The 18,905-nt window shown below is 37.9% G+C and overlaps 1 protein-coding gene across 1 annotated transcript in view; it reads left to right on the top strand.

Moving 5' to 3' along the window:
• LOC148044051 (ELKS/Rab6-interacting/CAST family member 1-like) overlaps positions 1–18,905 on the top strand; it is a 105,088-nt gene that overhangs the window by 2,107 nt on the left and 84,076 nt on the right. The window contains exon 2 of the mRNA XM_087722922.1: positions 4,228–5,034. Coding sequence (XP_087579048.1) covers positions 4,366–5,034 — 669 coding nt within the window. The 5' untranslated portion in view covers positions 4,228–4,365. The remainder of the gene's footprint in view (positions 1–4,227; positions 5,035–18,905) is intronic.

Below are 18,905 nucleotides of genomic sequence, written 5' to 3'. Positions count from 1 at the left end.
ATAATCTCAGAAGACTCATCCTTTTTATCTCTTTTTATTTCAAGCAGCAAAGTTCTCTGTTAAAGTCGAGTCCTGTGACTGAAAGCTTCCTCGTCTCCCTTCAGGGCTTCCACTTTGCAAATTTAGATCATCCTTTTTGGGGAGTTATCCATTTTTAATCTGGTCTACTCCTTGCTGATTAGGAAAATATTTGACAATAAGCCGCATTTTCCATTCCAATTTACGTTCTGCCAGTGTGGGAGAATGAGTCTCTACTCCCTATTAACATCCATTTAAAATATGTTTTTGAGGCTTGGTCTGGTCTAGTATCCGTGATGCTTCTGTTATTTTGTAGACTTGGCCTTTAAATGCTTAATTGAAGGAAACTTTGTACAGCCAATATGTTATTTTAACCACTTCTTTAATTATAAAATGAAAACATGTTCTGTACTACAGACCAGGGTGTTTTTCAGAAGTACCTTAAAAGTTATGTTTTTGTAAGTATAAAGAAAATGTGAAAGAATGGTACAGTACTTTAAAATAAAAAAAGCTTGAAATTTTAACCAAGTTCTTGAGTCTATATAGCAGAAATAATAGGATTAAATAAAGTTAAGGAGCCCATTTAGAATTCTGTTAAGCATCAGAAAGCGAATATTCAGTAATTTACTATGATGGATAGTTCTGTCATATTTTGTTTGTAGTGTTTGCATGGGTGTGTTTTGAAATATGCTAAAGTGGAAACCACCTTTTTCCCTAAATAATTCATTGATTTTCATGGACAATCGGGGGCTTTAACTTGGGGATTCTGAGTTCAGATTTAATACAGATTTAATATTTGCAGCTATTCGTTTAATGACTGTTCAAAGTTACAATGGCACTGAAAAAAGTGACTTATGACCATTTTTCACACATGACCGTTGCAGCATCTCCATGATCAAAATTCAGATGCTTGGCAACTGGTTCATATTTATGACGGTTGCAGTGTCCTGGGGTCATGTGATCTCCTTTAGTGATCTCCTGACAAGCAAAACTAATCGTGAAGTCAGATTCATTTAACAACTGCATCAAGAAAGTTGTAAAATGGGGCAAAACTCTATGTCTCAGCAATGGAAATTGACTCAGTTATGGTCATAACCCAAGTACTATCTGTAAGTGTGGGAAAGAAGATAGCTGCCTTTTCATTGCTTGTGGTAAAAGTCTATCTGAAATTACTTAATGGAATGTGGATGGGTTTTGGTTCTCATTATACCACATTACTGATAGTATCAGTGGCTCTGTCAGAAGTATATCTTTTCCTGCATAATCAAAATTTTATACCAGTTGAATATTCTGTATTCATAATGGTTCTTTTTAAAAATCAGCTTCTGATAACAACTTGGTTTTCTTTCAAAGGGAGATTCAGAGGAATATGTTCATGCTTTTTTAATATAGTAGCAACTGGTGTGTTTGTGTAACATTATGAGCAACTTCTTTTAATCAGTTGTAGAGCAAGTGATATTGAGAAATCCATACAGAAACTGGAGACGTCAATATAGAAATGAGGGGTCAATTTAATGAAGTGTAATTCTGGTGCCACTTCATAAGCTAGATCAGGGCTGTCAAACTGGCAGCAGCCCATGGACTGGATGTGTCACACGCAGACCATGTCCACCCCATCTCCGCGAATGGGAAAAACGTGAACCTCCTGTGACACCCCGAGTTTGACACCCGTGAGCTAGATGAACAAAAATAATTAGTTCACTTGGCAACCAATGTCAAGATTTTATTCAAGATTTTACTTCTGGTCATTTCTGAATCTTGACCTAAGAATTTTTTTTAAAAATTTCTTGCCTTATGGATTTCTATTTCTATACATTGTATATACAATTATTGTTTATCAGTAGTTTAATGGAAATGGTTTCACAAGGTGTTGATCAGAACCTGAATATGTATCAGAGAAGGTATAAAGCCGGTTTATACTTTTTTACTATTTTGCCTAACTTGTATCTATATGACACGATATAATTATGAAAACTCTGATAAAAATATTACAGTTTTCTTGCTGTTTTAATGGATATTTCAGCCCCACTTTCTTAACAAGAATCAGTTCCAAAATACCATTAATAAAAATAAAGGGCAAATAAAATGAGCATTATAGAATTGCTGTTTTCATTTGTTGGTCATAATCTTTGGTATCTGTTCAGTGATGAGTGCATACTTGCCTATGTTGTTGCTTCAAGTCAGAATAAATGGCATTGAATTGCCTCATGCTAAATAGTTCTGTAATAAGACTTAGCATAATCTGTGTTACCTATACTGTGTCTGTTTTTCCATGGACTATTTGCACATAGTTTGTGTCTCTTTCCTGCTCTCCTCACTTGTGTTTTTATCTGGCTCTTGCTTTGCATGGATGAGCTTTTAGCTCATCTTATTACACCAAGCAGTCTTGGCTTCTCCACCCACAGCAATTCTATTTTTTTAACTAGTGAGTGAGAAACAAAAATGCCTCTGTGACAACTCTAATTTGAATGTGCCTTGACAAACTGTATAATTAAGTACTTTTGTGCAGATCCTGAAAGCAAACAAATCCCAGCTCCCGAGAATTAAAGTCAGGGTCTGTTTTCCAGCACTGACTTCAAGCATGTATCCCCATTTAGAGAGGTGATGCAGTGCAGCTTATCCAAAGCAGAAAGAAATAGGGATCTATCTGAAATTGAGAAGGAGGACACACGGACTATTTGAATAACGAGAACAATCCTCCTTATCACCTCAGAATGAGACCTTTTAATAATACTGAGTAATCCTAATAGTCTTAGATATTATATTACTGATATTCTGTCCTACTCTGCCAGCTTAGATTCAGATTTGTTTTTAATTTGGGCTACTGTATGAAGAAATTATGAAATTATATATTAAGTTGAGAGGTAACATTTACACTTGCATAATCATGTATAGAATCTGCTCTGTTCTACACGATTGAGGAATCCTCTGATTTTCATTCCTACTATAGATGGAGACATTGACTGATATTATTACACCTTGATCATCTATATGAAGCAGACCAGTACATAGAAATTATTGTCCTTATGCTAATTTTCTGCAAACCCATAGAAGCAACAGAGAGTGCTTTTCAGAATTTGGTAACTGGAGAGGGCAGTGTTAAGGCTAAGTGTTACTTTCAAGTTTGGTATAACATATTTCTATATTTTGCGTGCCAAAGTCAATTTACCAAGTTGTTATTGTAACCAGTGCCATTATTTTTCCTTTCCACATTCTCTTGTACTCCAAATGTCCCTCAGGGATATGCAAACATTTTGATTCAAATAGAGCTATTCAAAGCAGTTTGAATCAAAATGTTCTGCACCTCAGTTCTTTCCCTTCTGACAGCTTTCAAGATCTGCTTCCATCTGAATTCCATTCTACATTCTTTCTTTAACTTCTCACCAATTAGAAATTCTACACTTTCTACAATTTCACTTTTACATTTTTATATATATTGAATAATCTGAAACAGTTAGTTGATTGGTAGCTTTTTGTTGAACTAAGGCCATTGCTTTTTGTCCTTAATGATTTCATTATTATTATTTATTTATTTGATTTCTGTAGCCACCCCTCTCAACCAGTGACTCTGGGTGATGTACATCATAAGTGCTGTTAACCATTCAGTAGTTGTGGTTTAGATGATGCTTTTAATCCGTTAAATGTTTTGATCCTATAAAAGGATCCTATAAAAAGAATATTTATTGTCTTATAAAACATTACTGCCATATGTCACTTCTGCTTTACGCTATGGCATCTGAAATATTTCTAGCAGTCTCTCCGATTGATTTTTTTACTTCAATTTAATAACAAAATTCTAAATTTCAGCATTAAAATCTGATGACTGATGCTTAAAAAAAAGTGCAAATCTTTGTACTACCATTTTTAAAGGCACAATAATTGCATTTATGTTGCTGCCTTTATTTATCATGGTCTTCATATCCAGACTAATTTATTTTTATATATGTGCGCATAAGGAGCTAATTAATAAATGTTACAGTACACAGGAGTAAAGACGAAAAGAAAAATAGATATGCTTGCGAGCATAATATAACAGATTTTACAAATAACACCTGAAGAAGATTCAAAATAATTTAAAAATATTAAATTTACATAGTGCACCATGTATTTGAACTCTTGCTAATATAAGGAAAGTTAAAGCATATTGAACAATAAGCAATGGAATAGATTGTGTGAAATGAGATATTTATATTTGTGTTTCTGTTTCAGATGATTGACATCAAAAAACTATGATTTCAGGAACGAATGCTTGGACCTAATATAAAAGTAACCGGCCTTAAACAGAAACATAGGAAGAACATTTCAGAGAATCTCAAGTCATAATCAAATTCCATCAGAAATTCAATCATGTATGGAAGTGCTCGGTCAGTTGGGAAAATTGAGCCAAGTAGCCAGAGCCCTGGGCGTTCACCAAGGCTGCCACGTTCACCACGATTGGGGCATCGTCGAACCAACAGCACAGGGGGCAGCTCTGGAGGTAGTGCTGGAGGTGGAAGTGGCAAGACACTTTCGATGGAAAATATCCAGTCCTTAAATGCTGCCTATGCCACGTCAGGCCCCATGTACCTAAGTGAACATGAAAATGTGGGCGCAGATACACCTAAAAGCACCATGACCCTTGGCCGATCTGGGGGTCGCTTGCCTTACGGCGTTAGGATGACTGCAATGGGCAGCAGCCCCAACATTGCCAGTAGTGGAGTTGCCAGCGATACTATTGCATTTGGAGAACATCATCTTCCTCCTGTGAGCATGGCTTCTACAGTGCCTCATTCACTACGCCAAGCTAGGGACAACACAATAATGGACCTGCAGACACAGCTAAAGGAAGTGCTCCGGGAAAATGATATATTGCGGAAGGATGTCGAAGTGAAAGAAAGCAAACTTAGCTCCTCCATGAACAGCATCAAGACATTCTGGAGTCCTGAGCTGAAAAAAGAGAGGGCCCTAAGGAAAGATGAAGCCTCCAAAATCACGATTTGGAAAGAACAGTACCGGGTGGTTCAGGAAGAAAATCAGGTTAGTAAACTAAGGACTTAAGCAGGAAAAAAGGGTGTGTGGGAGAGTGGGAAAATGCAGTCCTGATAGTAGGTAGGTTTTGAATAATTCATTCCTGTGAAATTCCACAATGAATAGAATAATCTTAACCAATCTGACTGGTTTTAAAAAGACAGAAAGATTCTGTCTTAGCTTTTTCTATATTTAACTTGGGGGCAACTTCTTTCCCCATTTTCAAAGCCCAAATACAGGTAAAGGTAAAGGTTCCCCTCGCATAGGCATGCTAGTCGTTCCCAACTCTAGGGGGCAGTCCTCATTTCCGTTTCAAAGCCAAAGAGCCAGCGCTGTCCAAAGATGTCTCCATGGTCATGTGGCCGGCATGACTGAATGCCAAAGGCGCACGGAACACTGTTACCTTCCCACCAAAGGTGGCTCCTATTTTTCTACTTGCATTTTTACATGCTTTCAAACTGCTAGGTTGGCAGAAGCTGGGACAGGTAATGGGAGCTTCCTCCATTACGTGGCACTAGGGACAGTGCAGCAGCACTAATACAGCTATTCAGCCCAAAATTTTCTGTTGCTAGCCAAGACAGATGTTAAGTGAGTTTTGCCCCATTTTATGACCTTTCTTGCCACAGTCAAGTGAATCCCTACAGTTGTTAAGTTAGTAACACAGTTGTGATGCAAGTTTGTCAGAAGGTCGCAAAAGACAATCACATGACCCCAGGACACTGCAACCATCATAAATATGAACCAGTTGCCAAGCATTCGAATTATGATCACGTGACCATGAGTATCTTGCAAATGGTTGTAAGTATTAAAAATGGCCATAAATCACTTTTTTCAGTGCCATTGTACTTTGGTCACTAAATGAATGGTTGTAAGTCAAGGGGCTACCTGTACTATAAATATATTCTCTGATTTCTTCAGGTTGCATAATACAGAAATACTATAATTCATAATATTAAGTAATTATTAATTTCAAAGCACAATTAATCAACGGAACCTAATTTGAAAACTAACAATTGACACTTGGTCTTGGTATTTTAAAAAGCTTTTTAAATTTGGTGGCCTTTTTTGCTCCAAAGCTACACGTAGATAGAATCATAGAACAAATTTTCATAGTTCAGCAGTGATAGAATACACTACAAATTAGATAGGAAACTGCAGAAGTGGCAAAAACCAATGGAGGTGGTCCTCATTTAATAACCACTTCTTCAGTGGCCATTCAAACTTAAAATGGCACTGAAGAAGCTGTAGTTGCGGCTGGCTTAGTGACCAGATTTGAAGTCCTGATGTTCCCCATAGACAGCCGTTGGTTCGCTTTAATAACCATGACATTTCCTTAACAACCATGGTTTCACTTAATGACTATGGTAATTTTCTTAGTGACTTGCAAAAAAATGGTCACAATACCAACGTTCATTACGATTCTGCAAATTATGGCTATGATGGACAGGCTCCATTATGGTCAGAACTCAGGGACCGTATATTAGGTCATGCTTGTTTGTTTTTACAATATAAAAAATGTACATGATGAGGATTTTAAACCACCTAGTGAGATTGAGAGGGGAACAAGAACACCTTGCTTCTTCGTGTAAAGCCCTATTAGCCTCCTGATATTTGAACTGAACCTTCTGTGACAAATTTTAAAGGCAGGGGTGGGCTGCAGGGGGTTCGTAGGAGTTCGGGAGAACCTCTACCTAAGATTCTGTGCAGTACGGAGAACCCCCAAATCCTACTACTGGCTGGCCCTGCCCCCCCCCCCCAGGAGTCCCCATGCGGCCTGTTTTGGATGCAGGTAAGTGCAGGGCGCACGAGGAGGCTCGGGAAAGGGGGGAAAGGAGGTTCCATCACAAATCCACGAAGCCCTTATCCGTGGAGACATAAGCGTGAAGACTAATTCGCGCCGTTCGAAGCGCTAAGGAAAAACGCGACCCTACCGCGATGACATAATCGCGGAGGGCAAATCCGCGCATTCCTAAGCACTCAGTACCCTAAACCTAACCCTAACGCTAAACCTAACGCTAAACCTAACCCTAACCCTAAAACAAACCCCTAAACCTAATCCTAACCCTTCCCTTAATTGAAATCGGCTTTCTGCCGCGGCGCCGTTTTAAAGCACCCTTCTGTTGCCGCGCTGTTGTCGCGGCGGTGATGACGCGCGGTGATGACGTCGCAGCTTTAGCGCCGCGATTTTATCACCGCTATTTTGATGAGCGCGGTTTTGTCATGCCACGGGGAAAGGAGCCTACCGGAAGTTCGGGAAGGCCGGAAATAGGCCCGTTTCTGACCTCCAGAGGGCCTCTGGAGCCTGGGGAGGCTATTTTCGCCCTCCTGGAGGCTCGAGGAAAGCCTCCAGAGCCTAGGGAGGGCAAAAAGGCCCCCTACCATGGTGCAGAAAGCCGACTAGGCCACGCCTACCATGGCCACACCCACCTACCAACCAGGCAGAGAACCCCTTGCTAAAATTTTTGAAGCCCACCCGTGTTCAAAGGGTTCTTGTAATGGACCATTTCTGAGAGTTTTTTTACGATTGAGAAAAAAGAGCAACAGGATGCTGAGTTTAACATGGAGAGGTTTTTAAGAGTTTGTTTATTGCTTTTAGAATTTTTATTAACAGTGGAAAGTTTTCCTTATTGGCCTCTAAAGAAAGTTAAAATGAAGAAAGGCAAGACTTTCAAGCAGTTTTTTGGCTGCAGCCCCATATTATGGGATAGTTTAATCTGGAGATTAGGCTAGACTTGCTCACTTCAGGAAATTATTTAAAATAGAGCTGTTCCAGAAGGAATTGGGGGAATAAATGTCACAACTATGCTTATTGTATTAAGGTAAGCTATTTGTATATGGAATGAAAGCAATTGGTTGTTACATTTTTATTACACTTTTATGGTATAAACTGTCAGGAGCCTTTTAATTCTGACAATTTATAAACAATGAGTGAATGATTCTCTTATCTAAAAGAATGAAATACTTCTTTTTTACTGTAAAAAAAGGCATGAAAAGCTATGGCTTTTTGGTCAGCCAGATAATATTCAACAGAAGAGGATACAGTGGCTTTTCTATATAATTCTGCACACCCTTTCAAATTGTTCATTTAAATCCCACTATAATTACCACTATAATGATAGGCTTGTGGAACAATGGCCAAAAAGGAAGGGTGTTATTTAAAAGCATGGTGAGATATATAATGACATCTGAAAGCTTGGTGTCCTAATTTGCCAGTTCATGTCTAATTGAATTGTTTTACACCCTCTACATATCACTTGCATCTAGTGATTTTTTCCCTTTATACTGAAGACATGAATGATGAAATTTACTTTAAAAAAATAACCCCACATCAGGGGTAGGTTCCGGCAGACACTACTGCCGGTTTGCTCATTCGAGTGATGTTGAGTTGACCACGCCCACCAGAGTCACACACACACACCCCCAAGGTTAAACACAACCCTGATGCATCCCTCAATGAAATTGAGTTTGACACCCCTGCCTTACAAGAAAGGAAAAGAAAATTATCAAATCAGCTTCAGTTTCAGCTTCTTATACAAATGTTCAGAAAACAAGCATAAGTAGTCCTTGACTTATGACCACAATTTCTCTTGCCTAAAGAGCCTAAAATTTCTGTTGCTAAGTGAGACAGTTAAGTGAATTTTGACTTATTTTACAAGCTTTCATGTCACTGTTAAGTGAATCACTGCAGTTGTGAAATTAATAGCATGGTTATTTAGTGAATCTGGCTTCCCCGTTGACTTTGCTTGTCAGAAGGTCACAAAAGGTGATCACATGACCCTGGGACACTGCAAGGGTCTTAAATATGAATCAATTGCCAAGCATCTGAATTTTGATCATGTGACCATAGGGTTTCTGCAATGGTCATAAGTTTGAAAAACAGTCGTAAGTCTCATTTATCAGTGCTGTTGTAACTTTGAAAGGTCACTGAATGAACTGTTATAAGTTGAGGACTATCTGTACTGTAGTATTAAACACTGTTTTCGTATTGGAGTTATCCGTTTTTTAAGAATGAGAACCCTATTTCCAATGCAAGAGTTCTACATACTTGTGTAGTATAATTACAGTATTGCTGTACTGCTTTGCATAATATCATTTATACCTATCGTTTACCTAATGAAACTCTTTTTCTAAGTATCCAAGTGGTAGAATTATATATGGCACAGCTCTACTGAAAAAAAAAATACTAGTTACCTGACCATAATGAAGCTTTTATTTAGTGGACCTTGCTTTACCCAACGTTCCATGCAATACACTATATTATTGCAGTGATTTACATAACTTGCATGATTATGTAGTGATGCAAATGACATAAATTAATGCCAGTAAGTTAGGCCATCACACTGACCCATGTCATATTTAACAATCATTTATAAATTACAAATGTAACTTCCTCGCTTGTACACTAAAATGTTGTTTCATTGTAATTCGCTTTTTTTTTTTTGCCAACTTTAGTTTTTCCAAATATACTTAACAATTCTAAATTTAGTCCCAACATATTTGCTTTGGAATAAAACTAAGAAAAAAATGGTGCACTCCAGATGATTTAGACTATAAACTCACATGATCTCTGGCCAGTTTTATTTATGAGCCAGCTGTTATTTGGTTTGCAAGCTGACCTTTTCCTCTCCTGAGTCCATAATACAACAAAAACCCAGGTAGAATATATCAAAACATGCCTCTCCTTTCCTTGATTATTTGTCATGTGCAGAATGTGGAGATAAACACATTTTGATCCACCTATGCAAGCCCCATCTTCAGAATCTTCTACAGCTTGAGTAGACCTTTTGTTCATAATTTTAGTGCAGTTTCTAATAAACATAGCAAAAACTAACACGAAGTAAACTAGAAGAAAAGAGAATCCAGAAGATTGTAGAAAAAGCAGAAATGACTGTAATAAAAAGGTGGCTTCCAACTTTCATTACACGGAACATGAGCCAATATGCTAACTTTTCATTTTATTTTAAAATTACAAATACAAAAACACTTCTGTCCATAGCCTAAGTTTTAGCAGCCTAGAAATCATATATTTTCCATCCTAATTCAGCAAAAAAAAACTGTTAGGAGTTACCAGAAATCTCAAACAAATAGTTTAACCCTGATCAAATAGTCCAACTCTATATTCTTTATTTTTGTTTTGCTCAGTCTTGAACTTTAAATCATTCCTATGGTATTGCAGGATTTGATCTTTTATCAATCTTTGGCGTTTAAAGGGAGTCTTCAAATCTTTTACCAGTCTGTTTTTTAAATTCCATAAAAAGAGATCATCCTGGGTTTTCTTGCCACAGCTGCTCCATGTCCAGATCCTCTTCTTGATTTTCTATAATATTTATGTCAGATGAAAGTTTTGTAAAGTTTTTCTCATCATCTTTTAAAAGTTTATCCACTGAAATTATTGTTACTGAGATATTAGTTATTAATATAGGAGGCAATGTTTAAAAAAAAATAAGAGAAGAAAAAGTTATAGTCATCTTAGCCCTGTTAACTCTTTTCTGCCTGTTCTTTAGTTCCCTCTAGTGTCTATTTGCAACATTTATCTAGTCTCCATCCCTAATATAGGTTCAGTTTCATTCCAGTCATTTCCTGTGAGTATATTATTTAATTATACTTGTTTTTCAAATCTTACAGCAAAAATAACCAATATTCCAAATGTCTCTAGACACCCAATCCATTTTAAACTTACTTAAATCAAAACCTTCTTTTCTGCTAAGGTATATTATTTTAAATTCTTAAGTTTCTGTTTAAACTTGTTTACATCCAAAGAAGGTAAAACTCACCAGATGTCACATGAAGCTTATCATTTTGAAGGTCTCTAATAAAAGTGGCTAAATTGAACATTTCTGAATGTGATTAGAAAGTGAGTTTGGCTGACTGTGTGTTCTTATGAAAGACTGCACCTTCTGATAGCAAAGATGTCATCTCCTTTGTTTCCAGGCACTCACTGGAAGCCCGACTTGGCCAGATTTTTTTTTAAAAAATAAACCATATCATCTGTTATACATACAATACTTTTGAGTACGCTTATGTCAGGCTTTTCTGGTAGCTATGGAGCACGTGTTGCATTTCCATGTTACTTCTCAAAACTTTCATATGATCAGTAGTGCTTGTCAACCCTTCAAAATAGACTAGACATCTCATCCTGGGCACTTTTTTTTTACTATTACCATCTGGCAGACGCTACAGGATAATAAAAACAAGGACAAATAGGCTGAAAAGCAGCTTCTATCCCAGGGCAGTAACCATATTGAATTCTATGGTATAGTGCAATATCAGGTTTCCAATTTCATTTACATAGAAAATAAAGGATTTATAGGTATTTATTTTTATAGTCATAACGTACACTGAAGAAAGCATTTTAATTTCATTGTACCATGTGCAATGACAATAAAGTAAACTAAACTAAGTTCTCAGGTTCCCTGTTTCAATTTGGCTGATAAAAAATATGTTGATCATGAATAAAGTCTGCCCAAACTTCATAGTTACCTTGATTTGCAAATGTCATATTCAAGAGCATTCTTGAATGAGCAACAATCAAAAATAGAAGAGAGTGGGGTTCAAGCAGGGGTTTATAAACTTGAATACTAGATTGGCTATCATCCAAGAAATTATTTTCTCAAACATGTCTTAAAAAGGGAATGGAAAATGCAAGTAGAAACTGCCTATAAAATAAACAGCGATACAGTACATCCTTCTCTTAGGCAAGTAGTGGATCCAAAAATGTAGCTTAGGGATTAATTATCTCAATGGATAATTGAATAAGCCACTTTTGGTAAACCCTTGCCAGTCATACAGCCAATCTGTGGATGATCACTTTTTATGTCAAAACACATTATCTAGATTGGTGATCACAAGTAAATGAAACACCATATAAACCTGCATCGTGAAAATCATAATAATATTAATAGGACTGTTCATCATAGCAGCTTTAGGAAGCCCAGAATAATCCAATCCAGAAAGCAACCTGGTAGTGGAGAAGAAGAATCAAGTCTTTAAAAATTATGTTCTGATGGACAGAGAATGAGTAAGCTCCTGCAGTCCTTTTGCCAGATCAGCCACATACCAGTTTTCCAAACATAGTAAGAATTAATTTAAACAGTTTTTCTTTGAGCTCATTAGTTATGACCTTCGCTGGAAATCTTCACTGCAGGAAATGAGTGGAAATGCTGCCTTTGCTTGCTGTATGTTGATATACCTCCAAAAGACATATGCACAACTACAAATAATATAGGCCACTTTATTAAAACTACGTTGCTTAGCAACATATGAAAAGGTGTGCCAAGTTCTTATGCTCTATGTAGTGTCATAGTTATGTTCCCTTGTTATGGGTACAGACAAAAGATAAACTGGCATTGTATGTTGGGATGTGATGTCAGAACAGGAGAAGTGAACAAAGGAGTATTTATTGATTTTATCTGATTTAGAAGATGCAGGCCCAATTAATTATGGGTGACTCACAGCCAGAGGTGGTATTCAGCCAGTTTGGACCGGTTCACCCAAACCTGTAATGGAAATCATGGATGGGCCTGCCCGCCCACCCAGCTGTCCTGTTTAGGCATGTTTTCAAGCCGTGTGCATGTGTGCAAGTCATGTGCGCGAGCAAAGTACAAGTGCTGACAGCTGTGCGCATGTGTCAACGGGTGTGCTCACATTTGCGAACCGCTAGGGAAAGTAAGTGAATACCACCTCTGCTCACAGCATTAAAAAACTGACAGATGAATAGACAGATAGATCAATCTAGTATTTAGACATAAAGATGGAAACCAGGAAGACTGAGTTCTAACTCTGCCTGATGTATGAAAGCTGATTGGGTAATTTTGGACCAGTTATTCTCTCTCAGCCCAACTTACTTCACAGGGGGGAGAAATAGTAGCAGGAAGGTCTATTATGTATGTCCTCCGCCTTGAGTTATTTATAAAAATAACAGGCAGGATATAAATAATTTGCAACACAGAATCCATTCCCCCAACGTCCTCCCAACAGTAGATGTCCATAAAACATATACTAATAAGGGTATATTGGAGCTGCAGCCCTTTTGTTATGTATGATCATGTTGTAACAATGTTCATGATCAGGGTTAGTTATTTCTTATTGTTAAACACAAAGCATAAAAGTGATTCTGATTAACAGAACTTTACCCTCCGCCCCGAAAAAAAAAAGAATCTGGAAAGTTTTTCCATCAAAGAGGAAACAATGAAATATATATTCTGCAAATAGGCTCACATATTCTTCACTGCAAATTAGTCAAATATTAATAAAGAAGTTTAAACATTGAACAAATTATAAAAATTACATTTGGCTAGGTGAAATATATCCTACTATGCATATTTGAAAAAATCCCTGTAGAACTAAAAGCCAACATTACATGACAACTGAAGGCGGGATTGAAATGAAAAGGAATAATTTGTCATAGTTGACCTCCAACCACCACCAGGATACACTCAGGATGTGAGTCTTCCCTGCAGGAATATGTGATCATTGAATGTGTATCTTAAATGTCAGGTTTGTAGTCTGTCTTTTATAAGGGGTAAAGGAAAACATTAGAACTATTTAATTAGTCTTTAAATAAAAATAGCCCAGAAGGAACAACGAAAAAAATAAGACATAAACCAAACCCAATAGAACAATAGGCCATAGCCTTTAACAGGGGAGCAAATATTGCAGAATAGAGAGCTGGTCACATTGCAAAAGAGCCGAGGAGCTAAACAGAAAACAGGGTTATAAAACTGTAACTAGAGCTTAGTGTTAAGGAGATGCCAAAGGCAAATAAGTGTTATGCTTCTCAAATAAAATAAACCCTAAATCAAGACTTAAACCAGGGATTTCATGAGACTGCATGTGTCAGGGTCCAAGTAGCACCCCCAATAAAAGAAGACTCAGAGGCTTGAAGTTCCTTAAAAGTTCCATTTTATTAGAGATGTCATATTGGCACACCTGGTAAAACCTGAATCTGAAAGCTTCCAGATTTTCCCCACCCAAATGAAAGTCCAAGTCCCTGCCCAGCACCCAGATGTCCATCATGTGATCCAATCAGGCACCGTCCCAACTGGAGATGCCTCGCAGTCACTCCAGGTGCAGGGCAAGATGTCCTTGGCTATCTGAGAAAGGAATGTTGTTATTATATACTCCAGATAATCCTCCCTCCCATTTTCCCACAGCATTAAATGTGGCAGGGTTGAAGGCCCAATGCAAAAGAATGGATGTCTGTGGGTTCACAGAACTTTGCTTTCCATCTTTGGTTCCAAAGTTGCAGTTTCCCAGACAAAACTGGATGTGTATTTGGGGGGTGTTTTCAGACACACAGATCCTCCTCAAAGAGCAAGTTGCAGGTGTGTTGAGGAAGATCTTTGCCCAGATTCATGTAGTACAGGGGTGTCAAACTCAAGGTGTTTAGATCTGGCTTGTGGGGCGCCCCTGAAAAAAATGAAGAACAGGCCCGCAGTGCTTCTGCCAGTGGAAACGGAGCTCGAGAGGACCACAGACAGTCCTCCCAGGCCCTGTTTTTGGCCAGGACAACCTCCTGCAGTCCTCTGCCAGTGAAAACAGAGCTGAGGGGCCTGGTTTTCGCTGGCAGAGGGTTGCAGGAAGCCATGCTGGCCAAAATCAGGGTCCTAGGGGGCCACGCACAGCTTCCCCGAACTCCATTTTCGCTGGCAGAGGCCATGCCCCCCCCACCCCGCTGAGGTCAAACACAACCCTGATGCGGCCCTTAATGAAATTGAGTTTGACACCCCTGATCTAGTGCATCAGTTGTATCCTTTCCTGGCTTGATAGTGCTTTCTCTTGGGACATAGGAAGTCAACCTCCTGTGTTGTGGTCTCTGCCCTCTGCGACAGCATTCTGCTGGCATTTCAAACAGCCCTGATCCTGTCATCCTTCGAATGGGTCTTGAAGGCCAGGTTTTTCTCTGAGCCCCAAAAGAGGTTGGAGTAAGTGCCCATTTAGACTGAAGTGGTGTGTGTGTGTGTCTATTTTTCTTGATATGTCTTTTGTTTCTTTTGTTGGTCCTGTCGACTATGGTTTTATTTTTAATTTGTGTTGCCCAGGGTCACTGTTGACTTGGGTGTCCATAGAAATCTAAATTAGAAATAAACAAGGATCTAAAACTCTTGCTGAGATTTATGACTTTTGGAAAGTAATGTGATATTGGGAACAGAGAATTTTTTCTGCGTGTGTCTGCATTGAGATCAATCCCGTCAAGAGATTCTTTCGGCTTTCTTTGACTGTTGTTGCATTGTGGTCCGTTTCTGTCTTGTTGTAGCTCATACTTTCTGGAGCGGATAGGGGAGAACACAGAGATTTCTTTCCTTTGGAAACATATGTTTGTATAAAACCACAGAGCAAGTTGTGAGTACATTCGTGCACATGTTTTATTTCATTGCGGTTAGATGAAAATCCCAAGTTAAGAGAGTATTTATACCCGCCCACCTACCAAATATCTCTGTCTCCAGCCTTGATCAATATTGGATATGAATCTGAGTGTGTTGGAAAGCTTGAATGCGGTTAAAGATAGATGGAGCCAGCAGAGCTTTGCTTTTAAGGTCATGCTTAGAGAGCAAAGAATTTTAGAGAATCAGCTGAGGAGGAAAGTATTTTAGTCATTCAACAATACAAAAAGCTATTTCTTTTAATCACGCTGAACTACTTTAGTAGCTATAGTGAATCATTGCATGGAAAGAAATATGTTAATATGAAAAAATGCAAATCCCCGATACATTTGCACGAGGCACTTCACCAAAGAACACTTTAAAAAAAAGTTTGGTTTGCTTCAAAGTAGGGGGAACCTCCTGCATAGAAATCTTAAAGTATGCAAATTTAAGGATCATGCGGGCAGATTTCAGGGAATTTTGAGTAAAGTAAATGATATCGTACAAATACTTTCTGTACTTACATACATTTCAGTGTCTCTGTCTCCCAATTGAGGTGTAGGTCTAGTTGAAGAAAAGTAAGAGAGAGAACCATTGGTTTTTCAAAATGATATTATTAAGATTAGCATTATTATTACTACTACAATAAGGAAATGCAAAGGAAAAAAATCTCACATTAGATAGAAGAAGTTGAATAACAATTATAAATTATAAGTATTAATAATACATAAATAAAAACATACGGAAGCTTTCCAGTAGCACATTTCCCTTCTTTTTGTTTATTTCTCTAGAGAAATAACAGAGAGGGAGGGAGAGAGAGAGAGAGAGAGAGATGTTAAGGATTAAACATTTATGTTAAACATTAAAGATTATTGCTACATATATTTGAATTAATATTCCAAATGTCTAAATTTTCTCTGCTGATATAATGTAGTGGGGAACTTTTTTTGCCGGCTAAACTTCTGTTATGGATATACATCGTCAATGAAGCCATTGCTGCATGTTCCCCAATGTTGGTCCTCCAATTTGAAATCATCAGCAAAGTTTCTTTTTTCCAGTGTTGTGCCAAATTTGTTCTTGCTGCCATCAGAATATGTTTTAATAAATTCTGCTGATATCCATTTATATTTTTTTCTGGAATTCTACTTATCCGTAGATCACGTTCAGAAAGGAGAGCCAGCTATTTCACCCCTCAGCCTCCTCCCTATGCATGATGGCAGCTGTATGACGTCATCACAGAAGTGGGCATCATGTTGGAACAGCCGCAATTCATTGCAGCCAGTCCCAAAATGGTGCTCAAGTCTGAGATGGTGACACAGCCTTGGTGTCAGAAGGCTGCTTCAGCTGCTTTCTGAAGGAGATCTACAGAAAAGGTACATCCCCAAGACACGGGGAGGAGGAGGATGGGGGAACCAGCGTCATGAGATGCAGGCCCCAAACCTGGAAGAACCCAGCAGGCTGGTATGGGGGAAAGATACACAGGTGCACTGTAGCATCCCTTCAGTCGGTCATAAAGTGGGTGGATTGCCAAGTGTGTAAATTTTATTCCTATGACTGGAGCGGTCCTGCAGCGGCTGTAATTTTCAACAGGCCCCTCCTAAACCTCTTTGTTCAGCTCCCTCATAATTTCAAACGGTCGCTGAGTGAACAGTCATAAGTCAAAGACTAGTTGTATTTCTTTTGAAGATTTGCATCTACTTTATCATACAGTTTTAATTTATCCCATCTGTTTTGTAGTTCAATCAATTTATATATACACCCTGACAAGTGAGCTTGATTTTTTTTATAAATATTTCAAATTCTGTCAAGTTTCCTCAACGTCTGTCCTTTTTTGAGATGACTTTTTATTCTTCCAGCAATTTGTAAGTATGTTAGTCATTGTACATTTCTAATAAGCAGTTCTTGCCGTGCCTTTAGTCTGTTTCATGAGTCTTGATACACTATATTGGCATATGTGATTGCATATTTATTGCTATAGCTGTCTTTGAAATAAAAGGTGTTTGATAGTGAAGCTAATGGAGAAGTCACCAGATTTACACTTGTTTTTAAAAAACAAGAGATAGAATTGTTTCATTCACCACATTAATTGTCCATAAACCATGTACGACTCGTCTATGGATGGTACTATATTATAAATTCCTGTTTCTGGTAGGCTGTCACCTGCTAAAGTTGGTTTGTTTTGTTCAGTAATTTTGTAGACTAAGCAGTTAATGCTATTACCATTTTATTACACTTTGTAATTATTTTTTATCACACGTTGAATCTATTATTTTTTAAACTTCTAAGATGCTATTCATTAGAAAGACAAGACTCAAATGTCAGTATCAGTAAAAAATAATATTTCCTGTTTTATCAAGTCATTGTGTGTTTTATGGTAGGTTTCATTGGAAGAAATTATATCTGGTCTTGCTAACATAGCTATTCAAACAGTTAGTTCCAGCACGTGAAATTGTATTTTTATTTTTTGATAGCATTAGAATATCTTTTCCTATTTGCTTTCATAAACCAAAAAAAAAAAAGATTTTTCTGTTCTAGGAATCTAATAAAATATGTTGATACCAAGGTGTTTCTGTTCTTTCCTATGTGGCATACTTCTGTTCCTTGGGTTTATTTTGACTATTTTCTATTCATGTAGACATGAACAAAATGTTCTTTGCTTGACCTAATCGAGCTGAGAAATGTTCTACTGACAAGCTACTTATCTGTAAACATTTTTAATCTTTTTTTTACTCTACTGCCTTTGAGATTATTTAGCAATAGAGTACTTTTAAAATCAACTTTTTAATGTAAAAGTCTATAGTATCATAGCCTTATTAGACATCTGTCCTTTTTTAGATATTCTAGTCAATTGTTCTATATTGAACACAATATACAATATTTTTTATTGAGTAAACACCTGACCATATCAAAAAGCTCTCCAAAGAATTCACAAAACACAGTAAAACATATTCATGCTCAATTTGTTTTACCATGTTTCCCCGACCCCCCCCCAAAAAAACAAGCACTTAGCTTTATTTTCAGGAAGGTCTTATTATTTTTGATGTTCAGGAGGCCTCTTAACCTTGGCCCATGGCCCATTGATCACCTGGTCCAGAGAGGGCTAGAAGTTCTGTCTGTGTTTCTGGTACATTCTTGCCAGCCCTAAGATCACTGTGCCTGCTGCTTTTTTGCAGCCGCCACTAAGAGAAGGGGCGTGGTAGCTAGGATTTGCAGGAGTGGCCCCCTTGAGGCCATTCCACGAGGATGGCAGGTGTATGTGGGGCGCTTGGGGCATGTTCCCCCCTTCTCCCCCAGGAAATGGTGGGGGCAGGCTGCGCATGTATTTAAATATTTTAGGAGAGGGCTTATTTTAGCACATGCGCTCAAAAGCCCGATTGGGCTTCCTATCTGGGGAGGTCTTATTTTTAGGGAAACAGGGTAGGTAAGCTATTTTCTTCATAATGGCCTTTGATATGAAAATTGCAGCCTTTCTAGTAATATGCAAATTCACTCCCTATAAGAGGTATGACTCTTTATCCT

This window comes from Thamnophis sirtalis, unplaced genomic scaffold, assembly GCF_051295495.1.
Source record: "Thamnophis sirtalis isolate CommonGarterSnake01/CBP01778 unplaced genomic scaffold, rThaSir2_p1.2 scaffold_9, whole genome shotgun sequence".
NCBI lineage: Eukaryota > Metazoa > Chordata > Lepidosauria > Squamata > Natricidae > Thamnophis > Thamnophis sirtalis.
The sequence above is the reverse complement of the archived record's forward strand: the minus strand, read 5'-3'. Positions and strand labels throughout refer to the sequence as shown.